The 24750-nt window shown below is 39.9% G+C and overlaps 3 protein-coding genes across 4 annotated transcripts; 2 read left to right on the top strand and 1 right to left on the bottom strand.

The window, feature by feature from the left end:
* Positions 1 to 683: 683 nt before the first annotated feature.
* On the top strand, positions 684 to 13250 carry malt1 (MALT paracaspase 1). 2 transcript variants are annotated; one of them, XM_047591601.1, is made up of 17 exons: positions 684 to 975; positions 1508 to 1674; positions 2065 to 2186; positions 3188 to 3335; positions 3628 to 3806; positions 4004 to 4100; positions 4200 to 4247; positions 5584 to 5607; positions 5698 to 5742; positions 8029 to 8232; positions 8613 to 8790; positions 9361 to 9432; positions 9530 to 9657; positions 9831 to 9980; positions 10760 to 10917; positions 11039 to 11164; positions 11627 to 13250. In XM_047591601.1, exons 1-17 carry the CDS (start codon positions 827 to 829, stop codon positions 12119 to 12121), a joined length of 2490 nt encoding a protein of 829 aa, XP_047447557.1. In that variant the 5' UTR covers positions 684 to 826; the 3' UTR covers positions 12122 to 13250. The 2 variants fall into 2 exon arrangements, with proteins under 2 accessions (XP_047447557.1, XP_047447558.1); XM_047591602.1 differs by lacking the exon at positions 4200 to 4247.
* A 2206-nt stretch (positions 13251 to 15456) lies between these two features.
* Positions 15457 to 20361, top strand: emb (embigin). The gene is made up of 9 exons (XM_047591604.1): positions 15457 to 15618; positions 17261 to 17338; positions 17709 to 17892; positions 17970 to 18052; positions 18238 to 18374; positions 18712 to 18867; positions 19338 to 19455; positions 19659 to 19692; positions 19792 to 20361. Exons 1-9 carry the CDS (start codon positions 15546 to 15548, stop codon positions 19850 to 19852), a joined length of 924 nt encoding a protein of 307 aa, XP_047447560.1. The 5' UTR covers positions 15457 to 15545; the 3' UTR covers positions 19853 to 20361.
* A 96-nt stretch (positions 20362 to 20457) lies between these two features.
* Positions 20458 to 24511, bottom strand: mrps30 (mitochondrial ribosomal protein S30). The gene is made up of 5 exons (XM_047591603.1): positions 23902 to 24511; positions 23189 to 23334; positions 22706 to 22811; positions 21574 to 21750; positions 20458 to 21234 (listed from the first exon to the last, which is right to left on the bottom strand). Exons 1-5 carry the CDS (start codon positions 24473 to 24475, stop codon positions 20975 to 20977), a joined length of 1263 nt encoding a protein of 420 aa, XP_047447559.1. The 5' UTR covers positions 24476 to 24511; the 3' UTR covers positions 20458 to 20974.
* Positions 24512 to 24750: the final 239 nt, after the last annotated feature.

Genomic DNA, 24750 nt, shown 5'->3' with positions numbered 1-24750 from the left:
CCTCATGGATGAGTCTTCTCTGAGCTCTTGAGGTAATTTTGGTCAGATATTGACTCTCACTGTGGTTCAATGGAGTCCCAAAGCTTTAGAAATGGATTTATAAGCTTTTGTAGACTGATAGATATCAATTACTTTCTCATTTGTTCTGTTGTTTTTTTTTTTTTGGATCTCCCCATGATCTACTCTTCACTTTGTCAGGCAGGTCCTACTGAAGTGATTTCTTGATTGAGAGCAGGTGTGGCAGTAATCAGGCCTGGGTTGGGCTAGAGAAATTGAACCCAGGTGTGTTTTAATGAGAGGGGCAAACACTTTTGCCTTTAATAATAACAACCATTTAAAAACTGCATTTTGTATTTACTTTTGTTCTAGTTGTCTCATATTTAAATTTGAAACATTTAGGTGTGACAAACATGCAAAAAAAAAAAACAAAAAACAAAAAAAAAAAAATGTTCTTATGTACTATTAGGCTTAGGCTATATGTCTTTTATCTTAATCTTAATCTTTAAATTTTCAATAATGTGGCTTTTGGGGGTTATTTTGGGCGGGAGGAGGGGGGATTTGCCAACTGAAAGTTTAACACTCCGCTTTCCCCACATTAAAACTACGTTGCCTACCGTGACTCATCTTACTGCATAAACAATCTTTGGCAGAACCCGCCTGCAGCTGCGTGGGGGGAAAACCAAGGCAGTGCAGTGGGTGGGTCTGTATCACTTTTACCACTTGTTTCAGGAAGTAGACGTGTTTGAAGTCTTGACGTGACTTGTTTTCAAGCGTAATTCGAGTGTGGTAGAATCACATTGATGGTAAAGTTGCTGTGCTGGCTGCCATGGCGGATTCTTTGGACCGGTCCACGAAGATTAACTTGTTGAAGGAGCCAGTCGTGAAGAGGATCTGCGAGGTGCTGGACAAGTCCAGCAGTAAAGGATGGCGAAAACTTGGAGAGATTGTCGGAAATGACAGGCGGTTTAAAGTCAGGTGGGCTCAAATAAGTATTAATGAATAACTATAGCCTATAGCCTACATACGCTCTACTTTATCTATTCAGCACTGATGCAAATACAACAATCCTACAGTTAAACCTACTTTTATGAAAGCTATGTAGATTCAGATAGGTGTTAAATCAGCTTCATGGTCTTTACGCTTGTAAAAAAGCGGATTTTTGGATTATTTCTTACAATTAATCAGAATGTGTAGTATGTGCATGTGATTCTGACATAAATACATGTGTAACTTCAACTGAATAAAACATGGGCATTCCTTGACAAGGGGCTGTTGTAGTCCTGATATAAATTTGGGCTCATCTGGTTGTGTTTTCATCCAGTTTGGATGACAATGACACCACTGCTCAGAAATGATAGGATCTTTAATTTACATGAAAAACTGACGTTGAGACATTTTCCTCATCAAAGCTGTCACCATGCAGCCACGGTATGATCACAGTATCATCCACTGTTTCTATCTAAATTGTGTTTTAAATTGTGTCAACCTCCTGCGTCGTTCCCTCCAGCCCAGACGACATGGAGATGTGCTCTCTGAAAGTGCTGGAGCTGGAGGGCAGCCCGAGCCGCATGCTGCTGAGGCTGATGGCAGAGCGAGGCTGCACCACAGGTCACCTGGTGGACTACCTCCAAGCTCTGGGCAACTCAGAGGCCCTGCAGTGCCTGAAACCATCAGGTAAAACCAAGATAATCCAACTCAGCTGTGTCAAACCTGTCTTTGCGTTGTCAATTCTGGTCGATCACACATTTTTGAGCAGAAAAGGAAATGTAAAATGACTCATTGAGTGGTGTTCTTTGGATGACAGTTTTTTGCCATCTCACTTTATAGTCAGTGCAATGCTGTTTAACACGCAGGGCTCAATCTTTTTAGGTTTATGTAAGAGGAAGCAGTATTTTAATTCAGGACAGTATTAATGTTCACTGACTGAAAACTGAACTCCTAAACTGATTGGGGATATATTAAATATCAACAATAAACCGATATTATATGTAACGCACCTGAAACTCAGTGTAAATTGGTGGATTCTAATTGTGGATTCACAGTGAACATCTCTTAAATGTACAGCCCTGCAGATCCTCCTTCAGCCCCAGTCTGTGGCATTGCTGTGTGGCCACAATCTGCGCCTCAGCTGCCACGCTATGGGCAAATCCCCGGTCCATTACCAATGGTTCAAGGCTAAGGAAGAGGTGAGCTACAACTCCTTCATCCATGTCGTCTCTGTTTAACTTTGTCATGTATTTTACCCATAACTTCTCTCACTGTACGTTACAATCCCTCAAATGCATTTTACTCACCGACAGCACTGGTTGGCCCAGGAGTTGAGAGACATTCACAATAAAAACAATGAGTCACAAACCACAGTTAAAGTGACAAATAGACAGGTTTAGGCTTTGCCAAAGAATGCCCATACAGTAGCTGAATCATTCCTTTTAGGGGTTTTCCTGCTCTGTTTTACCAAAGTTGCGTAGGTAAAGCTCATAGATCAGAATCTGTTGCATTTAACAAACTATTCTAGTAGAGCTGTGTTCACAGGTTAATACAAATATATATCTTTCCTGTATTAGTCCATAATGTTGATTTAAATAACATATGTTTTTGGTCAGAAAGGAGGTGAACCTCAATAACCTGCATGTATTTCAGCTTTCTGTTTTACTGTAAAGTGTAAAATTATTCTTTCAATACATAAACTCTTCTGTAGCTGTTTCAGTTTTTACAAAACACAAAACGAGTGTTATAACAGACTCAAAAATACCCAATCCCAAAAATCCTTACTCACATAGGAGTTGTATTTCTAAATGTTGGGCCACGTCAAGCTAACTGGACGCTGTCACACAGCCATTCCTCTAACATCAAAAAACAGTTTTCTTCATTCATTCTTGCTTATCCAAAAATGTAAAACTGAATAGTAAATGTGTGGTACGTCAATACACTAGAGGTATTTCATTGAAGGATACCTGCATTCAAAAGCACGTTAAATGTCAATTGAATGGTATTCTATGCAATTTGAAAGTAAGTATGTAACTATGAAAGTAAACACCAAGACGCCTGTTATGTGTGCTCAGATGCATTGAGATACACATTCTTGCACAAAATAAACTTTTCTGGAGCTAGCTGTTAGAGAGACTATATCGATGGAGGGTTAAGGACGTATTCTGGTAAAGGTGTTTCCACATTTTCTCAACCTCAGGTGCCAAACAGCTCCTCTCCAGACCTGGTGATTAGCCCAGTCCAACTGAAGGACGCTGGCTTTTACATCTGCAGGGTGCACAGTGGAGATGCCTTTGAATTTAGCCACTGGGCTCAGGTTGACGTCCTGAATATCGGCATGTCTTATGGTAAGATAGTGTTTGTGTGTTGCCTGTGACAGAGTAGATGAGGTTTTGACTGTGGATGTGTGTTACTTCTGTGGAAGCTTATCACTAGTTTTTAAAATGTTCCTTGAATTGTTTTGTTTACGTATAAGTTGTCATTTGTTTTCTTTTAATCATTTTATTAACCAACTTGTAACGAATGATTTAAAAAGAGGTGCTGTATGAGTGAATGTGCAGTGTTAATAGCAGCTAGAGCAGGATGCCTTAATCTTTAATATACAGTACCAACGGCGTCTTTGCCCTCCCACACCACCAGGACAAAGCTATCACTCCTTAGATGGTCGGCTAAAGTTGGTGATTCAGCCTCAGACCCAACGCCTTCATGTCGGGGAAACCCTACAGCTGGAGTGTGGAGCCACAGGGCGGCCGATCCCTCGATACCAGTGGCACAGAAATGGAGTCCCAATTTCTAACGCCACAAAGAGGAAACTCATGGTGAGGAGAGACTGTTAGAGAGCCCCTTTTTGAGGGTTGTTTTTCTTTGCTGCTTGTTTATTTAGTTATTATTTTCCAACTATTTATTGCTCTCAAACATTACATGGATAACATATAAGATGTCAGGTTGTCAGAATTATTGGTAGCTACCATCTCTTTTGAGACAAGGCTTAGTAACATGTGTCTGTGTATTTCAGATCCCTCATGCAATGCAGGATCATGGCGGCAAGTATCGCTGTGAGATCAGCAGTAGCACGGAGAGAATGTGGACCAATGAAGTAAATGTTGTGATAGGTATGTCACACTGGGGGACATTTTTTTTTTTTAAACCATAAAACCAGCTCTGTGTACATTATAATTGAGCAACTATTTGCCTGTGTTCTTAACTGAAAGCACCAAGGATATCAGTCCAGCTTTCTGGAGCAATGGAGTGCTCTGAAGGTAGTATTGAAAACACCTGTGCATGCTGTATTGAAAAGGTTATCACACGTTAGCTGCATGCAAATGTTAATCATGACTTTAATACTCTGAATGAAACTGCATGTTGGTCACAATCTGGATTAGTGATTACATACTAAATACTAACCAGCTTGGGTCTCAGAGGTTTGTCCGGCTTTCACACGCATGTCATTACCTCAAATCATTAAAAAACGTTACTGTTACGATACTGTCAACAAATCCAACAAAAAGACCAAAACCACAAGTGATCCGGTCCAAACAATCCTACATCGTGTCATTAACCTGAACCACTGAATGAGAAACATCTAAAAGACTGTTAGAGGTGATGGCATATCTCTTGTTGCTTTATTACTAATCTGTTTTATCTCATACACACCTTCCTGCCGCTGCTAGGAATACTCACTAGGTTATCAAAAATGAATTATTGTGGCTGCTGTGGCTCTGTGTGCTACACATTAATTTTTGAGGTTATGGAAATGAGAAGTTTCACAAATTAGCAGAAACTTTCCAAAAACTGAGATCTTCCTCTGGAACACTTGCTGGCTGACCTAATCACTTTTCATCCACACATACTGGGCGGTTCACATGTGTGAGACAGTCACTTACTCTGTGGGGCACTATGATATAGCACTCAGAAGTCTTTCAGTTTCGTGCTCAGCCATATGTATTCAAAGTGGAGTACAAAGGCATGAAGCTGCAGGGAGCTTTCACTAGGCTACTAAGTTGCCAGTTTATTAGGTACAATAGCCCTGCTCTAAGTCTTATCTTAATGAACGTTTTGGTTTCAGTATTTGTTTTAAGTAACTGAGAGAGTTGTTGAATCAACTGTGATTTCATTTTGAAGGTTTGTAGTACTATTGAAGTGTAGTAGTGAACTAGTGTACCTAATGGCCTGGCAAGTTTGTACATACATTGTTTTCCCCACATCTCTGCAGAGAGTATAAAGGTGAAATATCCCAGGTTGAAGGAAACAAAGTTACCCTTAAATGTACAACTTAAATTTGACCAACATCCACCAGTTGTTTCTATTTGAGTTATGTTAAGCTACAAAATGAATTAATTGTTTTCAAAAATGACACCGTGCAGTGGTTACTGCATTGTTGGTGTCTTTCTTTCTTTCTTTTCATGGGACCTACTAAAAAAACATAACACTACTAACCATATAAATTAATGATGATTAGCTGACTTGATAGCATGGAAATTACTGTGAGGTTCACCCTCCACCCGCCTAATATTAATTTTCATCTTTAATATATGTATTATGTCACAAACTGCTGCGCTTATGTGATGCTAATATATTTCTGTTTTTGATTCGTAGATGACCTTTATGCCATTGGAGGAGGTGAGAGTAATTACACATAAATGACAAACAGCGTGTACTGTCTGATATGTGATCGATCACTGTGTGTTAACTGTGACATTTCAATTTTAGGTTCCAGTGATTTTTTCCTAAATAGCATCCCAGAACAACTTTATGGTGAGTGTCTTTATGTAACCTCAGAGAGTTACATCTGCTACTGAATCTTTAATCTGACCTACATCACTTCCCTTTTTGATATCCATACCAAAACAAACATGTCACATTTTCTTGTAACAGTATCTGCAGTCAAACAAGTGAACATAACATAACAATGTTCTGTCTCATGCCATTGTGTCTGGTATTCATAGTAATAAGACCCACTTCCTTCCTGCCTGCATTTCTTGATAATTGTGATTTTTATCAGCACTGCCTGAATTTGTGGTGTATCAGTCACACATGCATCTCCAATGTCTTAAAGGGGATTTTTAATCTTGCTGCAACATATGGGTCAAAGACGCATATGGATTTTAAAGCAGCTGGAAAAAAAAATCAGCTGCTATTAATAATAATAAAAGAACAACAGTACAACATCAAATCAATGTCCAAAAACCTACAGCTACTGAATTGATTAACATGTCCAGTCTGTCTAACAGAGGACATGTCCTGGGTAACAGAATACCTTTGTTATCCAGGAAGGACATATCGTTACCCAGGAAGGACAAAACATCTGTTTTTCCTTCATATTCGGGCACTCACTGGGTCTACTGTGTAAAACTTTAGCTTAATCTTCAACACATCAATGTCATATTTCACATGAAATAGTCATTTTAAAATGTAAAAAAAATTTTAACTGTGTTATTAGCGTTATCCAGAAAGAAACATCATGGTGGTACATCACGTACCACTGAGCGAAAAGGTCAAAATATTAACATTTTAAGAGAGATTTACTGACATTGTTATCTCTTTTGGGGTCCTTCAGAATCTGTTGGCTGATACAACACCCTGTAACATGGCTGTCCAAATCCAAATATGGTCATATAGCCACTTTATGTGTGATACACAGGAAGGACATTTGAGAATCCAAAAATGGGGACAAAAGTATTTCTTGAATAAAAATGTAAATGAGCTTAGTGTTGTTACTATATTTGTAGGTGTCATTACAAACACCAACACAATTATGCCCCAGTGTATCATTAATGCCTTTATTAAGATTTTTGACATTTTAGCATAATTTTGTACTTAGATTTTTAGCCCGGACGTTATCCAGGAAGGACAGTTTTGTACTTTTGAGCTAAATAGCTTCTTAAATTTTCATTTCTTACAGTAAATACTCATATGAGCAGGTAAAGTGGGGAGAATTGAGTAACAAATTGTACTTTTTCATTTTTTTTGTTTATTTTTACTATTATAAATATGCCTCGGACAGCAGAATTGACATGTCTCGTCTTTGACCCATATATATTAAAATCATGTGGATAAAGAAAAAGTATGGGCCATAGATACTTTTTTAGCACATCTGAACCAGCAATTGCGTGATCTTCTTGGAAGCACCACCTACAGACCCAGGTAACCCAGGTCATTCTTAAACAAATGACGCACAAAACGGAGATCATATAGTCATTCTCATAATTTTGATTTCAAATCTCAAATTTTTATCATTATTTCCACAATGAATATACAAGTAACAATGATACATTGAAGATGCGTATCACAACAGTTACAAAAATAACTGTTGTGTGCACACACAAACACACACACACACACACACACACACACACACACACACACACACACACAGACTCCTCCGGTCTATCTTGAAGCTTCACAAATGTCAGGGGTTCATAATATTCGCTCTCATGTTATAATCTATACTGTTTAAGAGTCATGGAAATGGGTCAGAAAGGATTGCCAGGTCTTAGAAAATTTGTCATTCTCATAATTTGAATGGTTAATGGTACTCACCTTTCACATGGAAAAAATAAGTTGTTAGTGTTGTTAGTGGGGTCTTTGGGTCCTATGTGTTGAAGGGAGGGGAATCTGTGTATCATCACAGATGCTTAATCAGTTGGGATCTAGTGAATTTGGAGGCCAGGTCAACACCTTGTGCTGTTCTTCACATTTTTTTGGGTTGTTCCTAAACTGTTTTCTTGTGTGTGTCTGTGTCAGGCCAGTAGAACGTTGAAATGTCACAAAATGTTCCATGTTATTTACTTCCTCTGTCAGTGGTTTTAATGTTGTGGCTGATAGGTGTATACTGTATATTTTATATTGAATATCCTTATGGACATTCCTTATTTAAATGTGCACTAAGTCAATGCCATCTCGAATTCTTCTATGTTCCTGGTTCACTTGAAATGTTTCACTGCTACGTCACTGATATCATGTGTGGGTTTCTGTTCCCCTCAGCAGTGTAACACTGTATCACAGCCTGGTTTTCTCTCTGTCTCCCATGTTTGTCCTTAGCAACTGACAAAGTGGCCCTGCTTATCGGCAATCTGTCCTACCAGAACCACCCACAGCTCAAAGCTCCCATGGTGGACGTGTACGACCTCACCAACCTCTTGCGACAGCTAAACTTCAAGGTGGTTTCGCTGCTGGACCTCACAGAGTCAGAGATGAGAAACGCTGTTGATGAGTTCCTGCTGCTGCTTCACAAGGGAGTCTATGGTTTGTTGGGGTTTTACAAGCTTGTGGTGGTTTTGGATATTGTTCCAGGTCAGAGATAGACAGACAGGAACAGGAAATGGATTTAATTTAAAAACACTTTTAATAAAGAATCCGTGTGTGGTTGATATAACAGTAAGTACATAATCATCAACTCCAGCTTGCTCCAGTTTCAGTCATAGCAGTTAAAACTTTCCCTCTAATCTATTAATGATTATATACACTATATATACTAGCTAAAATGAGAAATGATTAACTCTAAATGTGATCCTAATCAAAACAGTAGTTAATGAAAGTAAAAGCCTTTCAAAGCCTTTTCATGTATCCAGTTAGATCTTTTGAATCCAAGCTCCCTGACTGAAAAAACACACCTCTTCTTTTAGGTCTGCTGTACTACGCCGGTCATGGATATGAGAATTATGGAAATAGTTTCATGGTGCCAGTAGACGCACCAAACCCATACCGCTCAGCCAACTGTTTATGTGTGCAGAGCATCCTTAAACTGATGCAGGAGAAGGAGACAGGTCTGAATGTGTTTCTGCTGGACATGTGTAGGAAGAGGTGAGTCCTTTACATTTCACCAAGGTTTCATTAGTGCTCTTGCATAAAACACTTGATGTGTGTGTGCTGAATGTCACTGATATTAAAGGCAACCGTGAGCGAGGAGTGCAAGTTTCAGTCCATTTAATCACTAAACTTTACCAAATATTCATATTACTACAAAGACAAAAGGAAAAATGAACTTGAACAATTCTATTCATTCTTGTTTAACGTGGCAGTTTTCTTCTTTTATAAACCCATCAAACATTTAAATAGTGAAAAGTTATTAATGTCCAGCCAAGTGTCTGTGAATAATGAGTTAATCATCACGGAAGACCAGGTTATTATCAAGAAACCCAGAAAGTTAGGTTTCCATAAGATGGAATTCTGAATCACTTTTTATGTATTGTGCATAGCGTAGATGATAGTAGGCAGGTGGCAGCACATTAAAAGACCAGCAATAAATGCAAAAAGGCTGCCAGCTATATCAATAAATCAAGAATGGTGTTGTTATCTTTGCCACCAGTTTAGAGCTGGTTAGGCCTTGGTTTGCACACCAGAAGTATATTTATAGATTTCTTAATCTTCCAGAAATATTCATGACGACAGCACTCCAAACATTGTCCTGAGAGTTACAGCCAACATTGTCTTTGGATATGCTACGTAAGTCTGAAGCATCAGTCATTATTCACTTTATTCACATTTTGTTTTCTCTAATATCAATCGTTAAATTGTGTTGTTCTGTTGTTTGGCGGTTCAGGTGTCAGGATGCTGAGGCCTTTGAGCTGAGCTCTAGTGGCTTCACCAATGGCGTGTTTGTCAAGTTTTTGAAGAAGCGGCTGCTAGACGATGAGAAGATTACCACAGTACTAGACAGAGTTGCTGAGGGTGAGATCTTCTTTCAAAATGTAATGCTCCCCATATTTTTAGTGTCACAGATTCTCTCAGTTGGAGCCAGTTTCAGCTCATTGAAGGGAGTGTTCTGGATATTTTTGTGCCTCAGCCATGCCAGGGTTTCTCCTGAATTCTACCATGTGATATTTACAATGTTTTCTGACCAGACATGGGGCAGTTTGATGCTACAAAGGGCAAACAGGCTCTGGAGATCCGCAGCAGTCTGTCAGAGAGGAGAGCGCTGACCGATCCTATTCTGCCCGGAGACAGCGCCGACCTAGCTCACGCTCACAGCCGCCAGTGGGCAAAAGCTCATGGTGAGTTTAAAACTATAAACACATAATATTTGTTTATCTGTAGTTGTGGTTCCGCAGTGGAAAGCCCCCATTTGCTTATTATGGCTCAACACTGAAGGCTCAGTCAAATGTTAGACCCAGTTCACATCACATCATACACACACAGTCACGCCATTGTTGAAGCTTGTTATTGAGAACTGATGACATCCATCAACACTTCCTCTTCATTCAGCCTGTAAATATTTGCTCATGTTACATTAAAGCCAGTAGGTTGTCTTTAATAGAAAATAATACAAGTTTATTCGTGTCTCATCCAACCTCCTAGTTGGAAGAATCCTGTCACAGCTATGAAAAGTGAAACCTTTGTTAGCAGTGACAGTCCTGTTCAGCATTGTTCTGACCTGTCTGGCTTGTGACTCCATAAAATAAAATGGTGACACTTTGAATTTATGTGCAAGCACCAAGACCTTGGTGTTAAGATTTGTGTATGAAATAACACAGATGACTTTTAAGTAATTTCAAATTTGCCTGAACTAAAGATTTAAGCCCAAGAAGATTTTTTTTCTTGTTGTTTTAATATATTTTTTGACAGGTTGTGCAAAGAGGTGTTGGTGTATTGTATGTGATTGTTGCCATGTTGATTCAAAACACAAAAAAAAAACATTGTTACTAGTCAAATGTAAAGATCAGTAAGGTACTACTTAGGATACTAATATAAGAAGGATTTTATAAAAACAAGTAAATAAGCACAATAGTGAAATAGTACAGCACCTGTAATATGTTTCTGTATGTTTTTCCAGAGCTTCCGGAGAGCATGTGTCTGGACTTTGACTGCGGGGCTCAGATCAAGTTGGGCTTTGCTGCAGAGTTCTCCAATGTGCTCGTCATTTACACGCACATCATAAAGAAGCCAGACGACATGTCGTTCTGCCAAGCTCACGTCACTGATTTCTCTCAGGTCATTCATTATGTTATGTATAAAGCAGAGTACAATACTAATATGACAGTCACGACGTGCATGTTGTTAAAAAGGCACCTGCAGTTATTTTGAGTGTGTGCAAACTTTCTTCTTACTGCAGGATCTTGATGTGGATCCTAAAGAGATGAACAGAGAGACTCCAGAGGAGACAGGAATCTACCTGTTGTCCAGCAGCCTGCCGCAGCACTGTCTCTACACCAGACTCAGTTCACTGCAGAAACTCAGGGTAAAACTAGGAAACACACATGCTGGCAAAAAACCTTGAGGTTCTACTTGTTAAGCACATACAACGTATACAACATTTACGGCCTTAGTTTAACACGTTAGGTGGCAAAGTGCAATAAATGGTGATGGAATCACAAGTGTTGCAAGACTTTATATCCTGAGGAGATGGAAAAGTATTCATTGTGGCAAACTGTATAATAATCCAGGCGTTTTACCCAAAAATTAAAATGTCTTCTTCATGATGGCACTACAAGAAAAGTGTTGGAATTTAGTCTTTGCTCAGCATGAGTGTGTCATTAAAATGTCTGAGATTTCAGAGCAGACCATTACCAGGAACAACAGGACAGTCCTCTCTTCCCTCATTTCATCATGTGTCATTTCCAGAAAATGTCTAGTAACGAGAACTTCTGGGTTATGAAAAGACGTTTTATAATAGCACTGTCCTCTCCAATCCATGCAACAGGAGGAGCTGGTCTTCACCGTGTGCCTTCAGGGCGCCTTCACAGCCATGGATGATGATCATCCCATCCACTGGAAAAAGAGCGTCGACATTGGCAAGCCGCTGATCGCGCGTCTGGACCTCCACCGGGCCATGAGGAGAAACAGCTGCCTGCAGACGTGCATGATGCCCCACAGCCCGTCCCACAGCCCCTGTCACAGTCCCGGGCCGGAGCACCACCTCCACCTCCACCTTCATGGGTCACACCAGGCCCAGGACTACAACCGTCTCTCCCCTCAGCACCGCTACCTAGACATCTCTGAGCATCTTCAGGGTGCCGTCGGAGGTTGTGTAGATTCGTACTATGACAATCTCAGCCAGTGCCCCTATGAGCCCACGTATGACTCTGGCGGGCTTTCGAGTTCACCAGGCAGGTTCAGCATCCCGATAGAGGCCAGTGAGGACATCACCGAGCTGCAGACTGTGTTCATTAACAGTCTACAGCTTCAGTCACAGTAAAACAGAAGAGTAGCTCAGCTCAGGCTGTCAGGCTGATCAACAGACCGCCCCCCCATCCCTAAATACACACACACACACACACACACACACACACACACACACACACACACACACACCCCCCCCCCCGACAGTTTAATGCCACTGATGAGGATGAATGTTTAGTTCTTCTCTGTCTACGCAAGTATTCAGTGAAACATGACAAAAATAATCTTGAATCTTGAATCTTGGAATACTGCTGCTCTTTCTGATTTTATTCTCTCAAATTTTGAAGCATTATATTTGTCAAGGAACTATATGCTGACTTTGTGCTTAACATTTTATGAATTTTTTTTAGAGAAATGGAAAATGTGCATTTCAGTAAACTGGCATATGGTGATCACCTTTGTGGAACAGACTGTTCAATTGTGATAGTTTGATGGTGATGGACATGTCAGTCTTTGTGTAACAGTATTTAAATAGAGCTGGAGGTTTATTTCCATTATAGGCCAGGAGTGTGCAAAGTATGGGGCATCTCAGTGCAGAAGAAGAGTCTTCAACGAGGTGGATTGAAACTTTGGTCACAGACTGAGATTCACTGTAAATTAGTCAATGCGTACTCAGTATTTTACTTTAGATGGCCAGGAACAGTACAGTACTTTGGTCCTGCAGTTCCTAATATGAGGGTCGGGACCCCTTAACGGTCACATGATAAATTTAAGAGGTCATCAGTTTTTCATAGTAAGCATTGTTCTCTGATCTATTTTTTATTTTTAATATAATTTCCTTGAGCTTCAAAGACTTGTTTATATTGAACCATTTGAAACATGGAACATTCAAGTAGACTTTAAAAGATTACACACACACACACACCTATTTTGGAGGGGAAGCAGTCACAAGAAAGATTAACCATGCCATTTATGTCTTCATTTAAAATAAACCTGTGTACCAATTACTACCTATGCACTGTGTAACTGTCAGATAAATGTAGCAGTGTAAGACATTATTTTATTCTGAATGCTGCAAATGTTATATAGCACCAACTGAAAATACTTAATGTACAAGTACCTCAAAAATATACTTTTATATAGTATTTGAGTAAATGTATCATGGATTATATCTCTGACTTAAAATATAATTTCAAAAAACTCTTCCTACTTTGTACTGTTCCTTTGTTTTCTGTGTATTGTTTTAGTCCTCACCTCAGGATGGCAGTAGAAAGGCCTTTTGTTACTGTACTCTGCTGCGCACCCTCTGCATGAATTTATTTGCCCAGCTAATATTCATGTATACTCATTCCCTGCCTGTAAACCGGGAAGTTTTCCAAAAGACCTCCTCTCCAGGTAGTCTCCAGGGGTTTGAGTCCCCTGAAATTGATGTTGCTGCTTTTGGATCTGGCCTGGTGGACCGAGGCCTGGTGTAGCCCACTGCACGTTTGATTTATTAACTTTTTTTGATGAGGTCCACATCTGTATGTAAAATTAAAACACAAAACTCAAACTTAAACTCAAACTATTTATTTATATAGCACTTTTCATACCAAAAAGAAGCCCAAAGTTCTTTATATAAATAAAAACATAGAACAAGAAACAAAATCAAGAAATCGCCACCACATATATACACGTACAGACACATATGAACATACTCACACACAAAAGCGCACACGTCCACACTCACCAATATATGCACTAAGAAATGCCAACAAAACATGCCTTGAATTAAGGAAGACGCTACCTTATGGGGGGGAAGGCTCTCCAGCAGGCTGTTACAGTCGGGGGCCATAATACCTGAATGCCGCCTCCCCGTGTGTTTGAGATCTAACTTGTGGTATGGTTAAAAGGCCGGTGCCGAAGGGCCTCAGGGTTCGTGAAGGTTGATACGGTAAAAGTAAGTCAGACAAGTAAGAAGGCCCAAGACCTTTAAGACATTTAAAAACTAAGAGAACCTTAAAATCGATCCTGAAACACACGGGGAGCCATTGCAGCCATTTTAAAACTGGTGTAATGTGCTCTCGCCCTCTGGTTAAAACAAGTTGGGCCTAGAATTGACCCCTGGGGAACCCCACACTCAACCCCATGGGTTCCTGGCGAACAGGTATCCAGACTTACAAAGAAGCTTCTATCAGACAGGTATTTACCAGAGAGGCCGACCAGGTGCCTCAGTTTATTCAAAGGCGGCACTAAGATCCAGCAAAAACAAGACGGTGAGTTTATGGTTATCTAAGTTACACCTGATGTCTTTTAAAATCTTTAAAATGGCTGTCTCTGTACTGTGGTTCATCCTGAACCCAGAATGATACTTCTCTAATATGTTGTTTTTACTCAAGAAATCATTCGAATAAAAACATTTTTTTCTAAAAATTTTGCTCAAAAATGGTAAGTTGGATACTGGCCGATAGTTATTAAAATAGTTTGGGTCCGAAGTGCTCTTCTTCAGAAGGGGCCTCAAAACACAGATTGACATTTATTTTATTATTTTAATTTAGCCTCAAACACTAAAATACCTGCTGAGACCCCTCCGTCCAACTGAATCTGTGCTGCTTCTCATTCTGTTTTTCTCCATATGATAAAGAACATAAATAAATAAATGTACACCAGAATAAATTTCTAGCTGAACTGTAAGGATCCAGCAGACCATACTCATTCCTACTATATGTACTGACGACATGCGGAACATGAAGAGTGGTGTCGGCGTGCCTCGCTCTCAGTGTGTGTCGAACTACAGAACTATTTTTTACTTTTACAGTATTTTTTTTTTATTATTTGGTTAGTATTAGTTGTTAGAGGAACTATTTAAGAAGAAACACTGGAGGAGAAAGAGGTGAATAGGAAATTAACCAAATAATGGGGAAAACAAATATATTTTGAAATAAAATGTAGAGAGTGAATAGGGAATCATGCAAAAAGCGTCTCCCATTCTAATGGAGAAACATATTGGTTCATTTCACACTTTTTAGCTTGTGCATCGATGAAGCAATACAGCAATACCATGTTTGACTCTGGGTTGTTGTAAATATTGCTATGGGGGTTGTTTCTATAGGGATGGCAAAAGACCTGGCACTACACATCACAGGGCACTTTGTACAAAGCTCCAGTCGCGACAAAGCAGCGCTCAGACTGCGACACTGGTAATATGTTTGTGCGCACACAGAAACGTTTAGTTTCTAAGAACAGAGCTGTTTGTTGCAGCATGTTTTGGTCACGGACAATCCTGCGAGACGAAACTCATTGCAGCACAGCGTCAAGGTATGAAACCAGCGCGACTGAATAATGGATGGAGTCAGCCACCCTTAGGCTGCAGCATGATCTCATGACTGCGTCACTCATGCAGATGAGGAGAGGAGGAGAAGGACGAGGAGGGGGAGGAGGAGTGGTGTGGTTAGTCGCTGCTGCGGGCAGAGAGACAGAGTGAGAAACCTGCTGGCAGAGAGGACACAAGGACAAAAACCATGACAGCCTCCTGGAAGCAGCTCTTTTTTCAGATGCTCCTGCTTGTCGCCTCCTGCAGACGCATCAATACAAGTAAATAACATTTGGGATTAATTTTGACTGTGTTGTGTTTAACCTCTGTTCTGCCTCTTCTTTTTTATACCTTTTTCATACCTTTTTTTCTTCCTGTAACCTTGTAAGGGACAGAGAACATAAGATCCTCATAAGATCTCCACATCATTATGTACTAATCTCCGCTAGACCCCGTCTACTCTTCATTTTTATTTTTTATTTTTTTATTTTTTTTTTAAATGTCCCCCAAAATAGTTCTTGTCAGGGCAGAAAATTTACATAATCGCAGCAAACTTTACAGACACACAATGCAGCTTCGTGGTATGACAAAACTAGAAAAGAGAACTGTTCGTTTTATCAAAATAAATGTCTTGAACTATTTATGGACACACTTCTTTACTTATCAACAACCGAACTGTAGGGAAAGGTTTTGGTTATATGAAACACTCATTTTTTTTTTAGTTTTCATTAACAGCATCATTGATCTGCATTAATCAGTACAAAATTAAACAAGAAGAAAAAGATGAAAGAAAGAAAAAACTATAATTAAAGCTGTGATTAGTAATATAAACCTTTTGTCATTTATTTTTGTAAATCCTGAGCAGACTAATTTCCTTCATGAGAACAAAGAAAGAACTTTTAAGACCTTATTTTGTCATTTTATTACATTCAGTCCCACTCCATATATTTATTTCAATTTGTTTGCTTGTTTTATTGAATTGTTTATGTTACCTTTGCTCGCAGGAACTACTACGATACAAGTATAAAATCAATGAGTAGAATGAATGAATGAATGTAGTGGGTAGTACATGGCACCACCAACACCTATTGTAACCTAATAAACAACTAGCAAGACCCGAGTGAACAGTCTTTATTAATTGCCATGTAAGAAAAAACCTCATAACAACAAATTCCATGGAATCTAAATCTGCTACTATGCATGAACCACTCTGAACACGTGTCAGGAGCCTAACAACCAGCTAGCTATTGATAAGTTTGGTAGTTAATACCACAACTACGCAGCAACAACTTTACACCACTCTATATAAAATGTAGCATCAACACTGAGCATAATTGATTTAAGTACCCCAAAGAAGTGTCCTGGTGTTGTCTAATGTGACAAGTTGTTGACAAGTGCCTGAATCAGCTCTGATGTTCTAAACCAAATAAAAATCAAATGAACTTTATTTATATAGCTACTTTCATTGCAAATGTATTGCAACCCAAGGTGCTTTGCACATCGAACAAACAAATATAAAACAAGCCCACGGAAACCTCCCACTTCCCACCCCCGCACACACAAACATGTGCGCACACACAAAGATTTGCAAAATTTCACATAAATTGTTTTCTGACATCATATGATACACTCATACAATTTCTAACTATTTCAATGAGTGCCCTATAAAGGGTATAAACCCTAAACAAAACCAACAAAAGGAGGTTCAGACAGACAGCTACAATCTGTCTCATCATTAATATTGCAAAAATAGTCTTGTTTTACAGGAAGCCAAAACACAGGAGTGACACTCTTTCACTTTGGTGCCAAAGAAGAGAAAGTAGAGGACATGTCCTCAGTGCTTCGTCCCCCAGCAGCCTAGGCCTATAGCAGCACAACTAAGGGGTGGTTTATGCTTGTCTTTATGCATTTAATCTCTATCAGACTCATCGACCCCAACCAAAGAACCACTGCTCCCCACCCCTACTCTGTCAACAGATGTAAAGAGTATCGTTCTGAAAGGTAAGGGTTTCAAACACCAATCAAGATTTTATTTGTCAATGTATGAGTATATATGTCCCACACTGCAAAAAAAAAGAAATTCAAGAAAGCAATAAATCCTACATCGTATAGTTTGTTCAGAGACAAGAACTTTGTGTCAAGCAAAAAACCTTAACCCACTGGCAGAATGTTTTCTTAATACAAGATGATTTGATTTAATATAAGAATATTTAGCTTCTTTCTAGTAACACTGTTTTGCTAAGGAAACCTAACTATACTGTTAACTTACTATAATACAATGTAAAAAGCATTATAGAAAAATGAGTGTTGTAAGGTCACATGGAAAGCTTGTGAATTAAACTTTGAAACTCCTTTGTGACGCTCCACACAGGTGACAGTCTCACTGAGACAGTTGAACTGTTGAAACCTGTCAAGCTGTTGCTGGAGTGCAAATGGACTGGTAATGAGGAAAAGCTACCAAACATAACTGGCTTCTGGACAAAAGATGGGACCGAAATTCTGGACAGTCGTCGCTCAGTGCAGTGGGAGAATGAGCAGTACAATCTGAAACAAATGTAAGCACGTCATCAGCTTTAGATGACGCATGTTTGATACAGATTTAGTTGAATAAACGATTTGTTTTTCTTTGCAGGTTCACAATCGACAGTGAAGGAGATCTTGGGAACTACTCGTGCGTTTTTGGAAATGAAGCAAGTTCAAATTTTATTCTGTCAGGTACAAAACTCATCCTTTCATATGAGTTACATTTATGACTGTTTTCAGCTCAGCACATCAAGCTCCTGCTGCTTTTAAAACCGAATCTCACCTTTTTACTCAGTAACTATGTGAGACGGTGCAGGACGGAGGCTGCACACCATGCCACTATGTTAACATTACCCTGCCTCTGACTACTCTTCCAGTACCACAGATCGGTGAGGTGCGAGATAAGCCAGTAGTCAGCTATGTGAGGGATTTTGTGGCATTACAATGTAAAATGAAGGAAACCAAACCACAGCCCACCACCTGGATCTGGTTTAAGGGAAATGCGACAGATAAGGTGAATGAGATGCTCAGAACTTATCTTTTTGTGGTTCTAAATTAGATTGGTGTTACTTTTGAATTAACAGTCTTTCGATCTCCCATCCTATCAGTAATTATAACATACTACAATGCACTGATCCTTAGTTTAACCACGAGTTTTCCCATGTGGTTAAAGACATAACTTATGAAATTTATTTGTTTGCACATATTCATGACAATGTATTCCTTTATCAATGCTACTGGTGAATGTGGGTCTCATGTTTTTTTTCCCAGTAAGGTTCCTGTAAACACATGCTGGACTCTGATTCCTTTAGGCTGATATGTTTGTGAGTACTGATGCTCTCTTCCTATAGGAACGGATCTTTCCTGCTGAAAATCGCTACGTAATTGAAAATGTCAACAATAAGACCAGGCTGGTGGTGCACAACCTGACGGAAGCTGATGGAGGCTTCTACTACTGTGGTGCAGTGTACGCCATCGGTACTACCTTAGGCTGTGTGGAGCTCAGGGTCAGTACGGGGGAGGAGGGGCTGTTTACTGTACAATTTTGACTCAGAGGAATCTGGTTCCATTTTATTCCACTACATTTGTGTACTGTATATCACCACTGTGATTGCTTAAGACATCAAGATAAGCGTTTCAAATAAAACACAGCGGCATCAAAGATTATAGTGTTTCTGAACTGGATTCGTTAAATGACAACTGAGTCTAGTCAGTACCACTTGACACCAAAAGAGAGAGAGAATTATTCTCTAACTAATCAAAAAAAAAAAAAAAATGTGTAGCACAACTGAGGCTGCTTACTGTGAGGGGCTTAGCTTGTGGAGTGGAAACCACACAGCTATGTCATAGCTGGTTAAAATTGTTTTCAAAGATTTTACATATGGTCTTACTTGTTACTTACTTGTTGTTTTTACATCGTTTGACTGATTATGTTACTTAAGTGACAAATCTGAATATCTCTCTTCCTCTGCTGAAGGTCATCACAATGCTGGAGCCTTTGAAGCCATTCATAGCCATCCTGGTCGTGGTCATTGTCCTCGTCACTGCCATTCTGCTCTACGAGAGGATTCAGTCCAAGGAAAAGAATGCAGCAGGTACTCGGACAACAAGCGGCTCTTGTTTGTGTTTACATAGTTTTTAAGTTTATTAAAATCAACATATTCTACACTGATTGACAGTATTCACCAGTATTTTAATACTGTATTAAAATGTGCCATCCCATGAAAATTCTCTAGGTATCTTTGAGCATCATTTACTGGTAGGCTTGAAGTTTTTAACTTGTCGTTCTTATTCCCAGAAAATGGCATGAGCACTGACCAAACGAATTCGCTGTGAGTCCTATGAGAACTCCTCTCAAGATCTTTCTTAGGTTTGATTTGTACATTTGTAGTTTTTCATGGCGAATGAATGAATATTTGTGTCTTCGTCAGGCCACATGGAGAAGAAAACGGACCAGAGGGACATTCTTCAGTGAGACAGCGTAAAGTCTAAAGGCTCAAATCCAGCAGATTCAGGCTTCCTTATAATACTTGGATATATTATTATGCAGTTGTCAACTCTTATGCACATTTTCGTTTGGAATTATTTCATTGAAAGACACTTTTTAAATTTCATTCTGTCACAGTGTTTGACGACACAACGGCAAGTTTCTTCAGGTGTGAGCTTCCTGTGAGGAAACTGAAATCATGCACTCAATTTCACATCACTTGACAGTCTTAAGTTCTGTTGAAACGGAAGTGCGTTTTGTTTTTGGAAACAGCCGAAACCTCAGCTCTGCTGCTGCTGTTCACATTTTGTGGTTTGTGAGCAGTGCCTTACACTTTGAAAAAGCAATTAACCCTTCACTGTGCTTGCAACGACTATTTAGAGCTTGTCCTCACCGTGACCTAAAAAAATGTGTATCAAGATATATCCTCCTGTATGGAATATAGTCAGGACCACGTTTATCCCTGAAGAAAACCTGCACTGTATGTGAAAATAAAGCAAAATATTTACTGTGATTATGTTCATTCCAGCAGCAGACATCCTTACAGTGGAATCTAAGATGTTTGACAGATGTGAATATGTTAGTATAAAGCACAGATAAGCACGTAACATTCAATTTTGAAAGAAGGATTTTATTTTTCCATAAATATAACCAACACAATGGCAACATATGGAGTCAAGTCACAGGTGGGATTTTCTTTTTCTTGATAACTTTTGCAATACCACACAATAACATCTGCAGGCTGTTCCATCATGTAACAGACTGCCTCTGGTGGTGACCAGTGCACACGTCTGTTTGATGGCCTTTCAAAAGAAAAAACAAGAGGAGCTGGTTCACTCACTGCTCACTCGCTCCTACAGTCATCCTACTGTAAACCTGAACATCCTGCTTTGTCTGCATCAAATGCTGCTCTTCATACTGACAGTTACTGACAGTGAAGGGAAAGATATTCTGAAGAAAAATGCCCCCTGTGACTTTGTAGTAGCTCTGTGTGAAGTATTTGTTCAGCTTGTCCCAGATTGTTCAGCTTTTTTTGAACACAACATTTTAGACAAGCTGACTAATTTTACTCATGTCCATCTCCTCATCTTACTTCTTGTATCCTTCAAACCTGTGTGGAGACGTCCCTACGGCTGGTTCATGAGGAACTGAATGAGGAGCTTGAGGACGTCGTCGTTCAGACCCACCACCTCTCCATCCTGCACACTCTCATAGAGTCGCAGGCTCTCTGTGCCCCACAGCAGATTTTTCCTGGGGTTGCTGGCATCGGCCTCCACAGACAGAGCCACCGTGTTGAGCTGGTAGCAGAAGAAGGAGAAGAAGTGGCCATCGGTGATCACAGCCTGGGACACGAAGGGCCTGGTGACGTCCTCATAGTTCCAGAAACCTACAGAGAGGAGAGAGAAGCGTGACAATCGGATACATTTTCTCTTCACTACAAAAACTTAAACTTCTCTTTCTGCTTTTGGACGTTTAATTCAGGAGTCGCCACAGCAAATCATCTGCTCCCATCTCACCCATCTCATGTGCTCCTTCACTCCATCCATAAACCTCTCAACCATATAGTTTGATAACTTTGATAACTAAAGCTTTTATATTTACTTAACATGTTTGTTTCGTAACACCCTCAATCACTTCAGACTATATCACAAACTAACAGATGTATCCTGATCATATCTGTAAAATCAGTTCTGCAGTAGTAAGAGATGCCTCTGCTGTTTCTCACCCTGGTACATGGCCTGAGCTCCTGTCCAGGCGAAGAGGCTGGCAAGTGCATTGGCTCTGAGGAAGACCTCCACCTGGTCAGACTGCTGCCGCCGAGCCATCCGATCTCTGTGGTATCGGTCGGGCACCACATGGAACTGAGTGTGACCGTAGCACGCTGGGTCTGGCAGCTTTGCACCTGTTAGCAAGACAAAGAGGAAAGGTTGAGTACAATGAGCAGACAGAGCAGGGCTTCAGCTTCTGAAAAACAACTTCTTCTTCTTTCTAGAATTGTAATAATCAACTAGCTGATTACACAAAAACAACTGTTACAGTAAATATGAAACCATCATGGCTGATATTCTTCTGCTTATTCAAAGAATGAATATAACTGGTGTAACAATCTAACATCATTAAGTTTGACTGAGGGAAATTGTGATGGGAATTTTTCTGCTATTTTGTTGACCCAACAATTACAAACAGCTGGCAGATATGCCACTAAGAGAATAATTATTAGATTTAATGCTACAGTAGCTTATTAAGAAATCTCTGAAAACACAAGGTACAGAAGCTCATACTTCATGTTAGAAAACTGGGAATTAAATTACAAATAATAGTTTTAAGTAATGTAATAATGCAAAAAGCATAGACTGTATGCCATGACTAGACTATATGGAGTACAAAAGGGGTGTTATGTCTAACTGAGCTGTATGTGGCCCCTGAACTAATAGCATAGTGACCTTTCAAGAATGACAACTTCATATTTTCCCCTTTGTTTAAGTGACAAGACTTACACTGTGAAAAGGTTCACGTTTTTTTCTTTTTCTTTTCTAACAACGTGAAATTTCTTCAGTGCAATTTTAGCACAAAGTTGCCATCTTCTGTTCAGTTTTGGGTCTCAGTGAAAGAGACCCCTAGTGGACAAACTTTGTAATAGCAGCTACGTTTATTGAATAAGTTGATGTCTTGTAGACAGACTGGACCCTCTGGAGAGCAGGCTTTGCCTTGGGTTAGACTGTTTACAGAAAAGGCAGAACTATGTAACAGAACAATCAGTCATTAGTCATTTAAATTCTGTGCCTTGATACTGTGTAGAACCTGATCATTATTATTAAGAGGCAGGGAGGATGATGCTTAGATTAACACTGTGTTACCTGTGAAGATATTGTTGGTGTACTGTCTCCTGAACAGTGGCAACAGGTTGGGAGCGTATGTGATCACTGGGACTTCTGCTGAATACGATGTCTCCATTGGGACAAACTTGAAGAAATGAATATGGCAAATTAAACCATAGAAAAGGCAAATAAATATGATGGTACTACGACAGTCTGTTACCCTTAATGGAAAGCATGAGAACCTTTTAAAAAAGATATACTCTGACATGTCTTTTATACAGTGTCATTCATTTTGCATGTCTCGGATATCCAGGCATGGAGTTCAGTGGTGATGGGTCCTGACCCAAAAAAAAAACAGTCTATCTTGATCAAACACTAATAGCAGAGCAGCAGCTATTCAATGACAATAAGAGGCTAGAACAGGAGTTGTGTTTCCACAGAGGAATGAAAAAAAGCCCAACTCACGCCCACGTCTGTGTGCTACAGCTATCTGCACATAATCTCTCCTGGTCTGATCGGTACCTGTGGGAGCTGCTGAGTTATTCTAATCTGACTGTGGGGATGGTCATCGATCTGGAACCGGGTCGGCTCCAGGCGCCCTTTGCGGTGGCCCTTTGGGATGATTCTTTGTCCTCTTCTCCAATAAAAGTTCACCTGTGGACTGAGATCTGAGAGAAAAGCAAAAATAAAATTACACTTGAGGAGCATACTTGTTTTTAAAGCTTCATTGATGTCTGTTGTGTTGCACTGACTTAACAGGTGTTAATGAATGTAAGCTTTTACTACTCAGTGTATACAATGCAAGGCTGCTCATCATTTCATTATCCATTGATGCTTCTACTTTCATGAATGTATCAGCACTACTAAATGCAGATATTCACCTGCCACATTCAAAATATGACAAAAAAGTTTTGCAAAAGGACTGGAAATGAAAGTGGCAAGTGTAAATTAGAGGTCCTTATTTCAGCATTTACTTGCAGCATGCATCGCCTCCACAACAATTCATCATTACATATCTTAGTGCTTTAGTTATTATTTACTTTGCAGATATATACTAATTATAATAGGTAATTGTTGTACTAATAAAACTATTAAGGTGTAATTAGCCCACATTTACCAGCTGCCACATTCAAATGAGGCACACATTAACTCGTGAGTAACTAATATATTAGATCGGATAATTTTTTCATTAGCTTATGGCCCAGTGAACACATTCCAACTCTGTCCATCCATACCCAGACTAGAGAGCGGCAGCACTGGGTTGTATTTGGCCAGGCTGTAGGTGAGTCCAGACACCAGGCTTCTCAGGAAAGGTCCGACCACCTGCTCTTGTTCCCTGTACAGGAACGTTTTGCGTTTCTTTATGTGCCAGTGCTCCTGTAAAATCACACGAGTGACCAGGGAGCGGATGTCCTCGAACGCATCAACTTCGATCCCAGGCACCGCGGACTGAGAGGTCCCCTCCACCGGGGACAGCCTCTCGGGCAGCCCCGGGATATATGCGCTCTTGGTAAAGTGTTGATACCATCTGTCTGCGTTCCGTGCAAAAGTCTGAGGATAAATCACAAATTTCATCCGCTGGATACGAGTGATGAGGGACAGCTTATCCTTCACGGGCGAGGCGCATATCTTCTTGATGTGTTCTTCGTTCTGTCGCAGCCGGGCTGATTTGCTTTTAGCCGTGAGGGACGGGACTACCGGGGGATACGCTGGCTCCCTGACCGCAGCCTCGGTGTGAACGTGCTTTTTGTTTCTAAACGGAGGCAAGCTTTTAGGGAACAGCAAGGACAGGCGTGTGCGGGCCGCCATGTTTCCTTCTGTGACAACTTCTTCCTCTGTTTCGTTTACACTGTAGACACATACCTGCGGTCTCCGCCAACAGCGCCCCCTTATTGCAAAAAATAATAATAATAATAAAAAAAAAAAATAATAATAATAATAATAATAAAAGCAATAATGCATCTTGCATTACTTTAACTGTATAAACTTATGTGGCGTCCAAATTGTATAGTGTCGTAAGATGTTACATTATTTTATTCAGTTTTATAAAGGTTAGCTAATGCAGGGTTAACACTGGAATACGA

The sequence above is a fragment of the Mugil cephalus genome, chromosome 8 (assembly GCF_022458985.1).
Source record: "Mugil cephalus isolate CIBA_MC_2020 chromosome 8, CIBA_Mcephalus_1.1, whole genome shotgun sequence".
Lineage (NCBI taxonomy): Eukaryota > Metazoa > Chordata > Actinopteri > Mugiliformes > Mugilidae > Mugil > Mugil cephalus.
The sequence above is the reverse complement of the archived record's forward strand: the minus strand, read 5'-3'. Positions and strand labels throughout refer to the sequence as shown.

What these genes read in the sequence shown, in the direction of transcription:
- malt1 (XM_047591601.1), top strand. Translation starts at nt 827, where the DNA reads ATGGCGGATTCTTTGGACCGGTCCACGAAGATTAACTTGTTGAAGGAG. An exon ending in GAATATCGGCATGTCTTATG is followed by an intron (nt 3,336 to 3,627) that starts GTAAGATAGTGT and finishes CCACACCACCAG; the next exon opens with GACAAAGCTATCACTCCTTA. An exon ending in GCTTCACAAGGGAGTCTATG is followed by an intron (nt 8,233 to 8,612) that starts GTTTGTTGGGGT and finishes CTCTTCTTTTAG; the next exon opens with GTCTGCTGTACTACGCCGGT.
- mrps30 (XM_047591603.1), bottom strand. Translation starts at nt 24,475, where the DNA reads ATGGCGGCCCGCACACGCCTGTCCTTGCTGTTCCCTAAAAGCTTGCCT. An exon ending in TAACTCAGCAGCTCCCACAG is followed by an intron (nt 22,812 to 23,188) that starts GTACCGATCAGA and finishes CATTTCTTCAAG; the next exon opens with TTTGTCCCAATGGAGACATC. An exon ending in CACCAACAATATCTTCACAG is followed by an intron (nt 21,751 to 22,705) that starts GTAACACAGTGT and finishes TCTTGCTAACAG; the next exon opens with GTGCAAAGCTGCCAGACCCA.
- emb (XM_047591604.1), top strand. Translation starts at nt 15,546, where the DNA reads ATGACAGCCTCCTGGAAGCAGCTCTTTTTTCAGATGCTCCTGCTTGTC. An exon ending in AAAGAGTATCGTTCTGAAAG is followed by an intron (nt 17,339 to 17,708) that starts GTAAGGGTTTCA and finishes CGCTCCACACAG; the next exon opens with GTGACAGTCTCACTGAGACA. An exon ending in TAGGCTGTGTGGAGCTCAGG is followed by an intron (nt 18,868 to 19,337) that starts GTCAGTACGGGG and finishes CCTCTGCTGAAG; the next exon opens with GTCATCACAATGCTGGAGCC.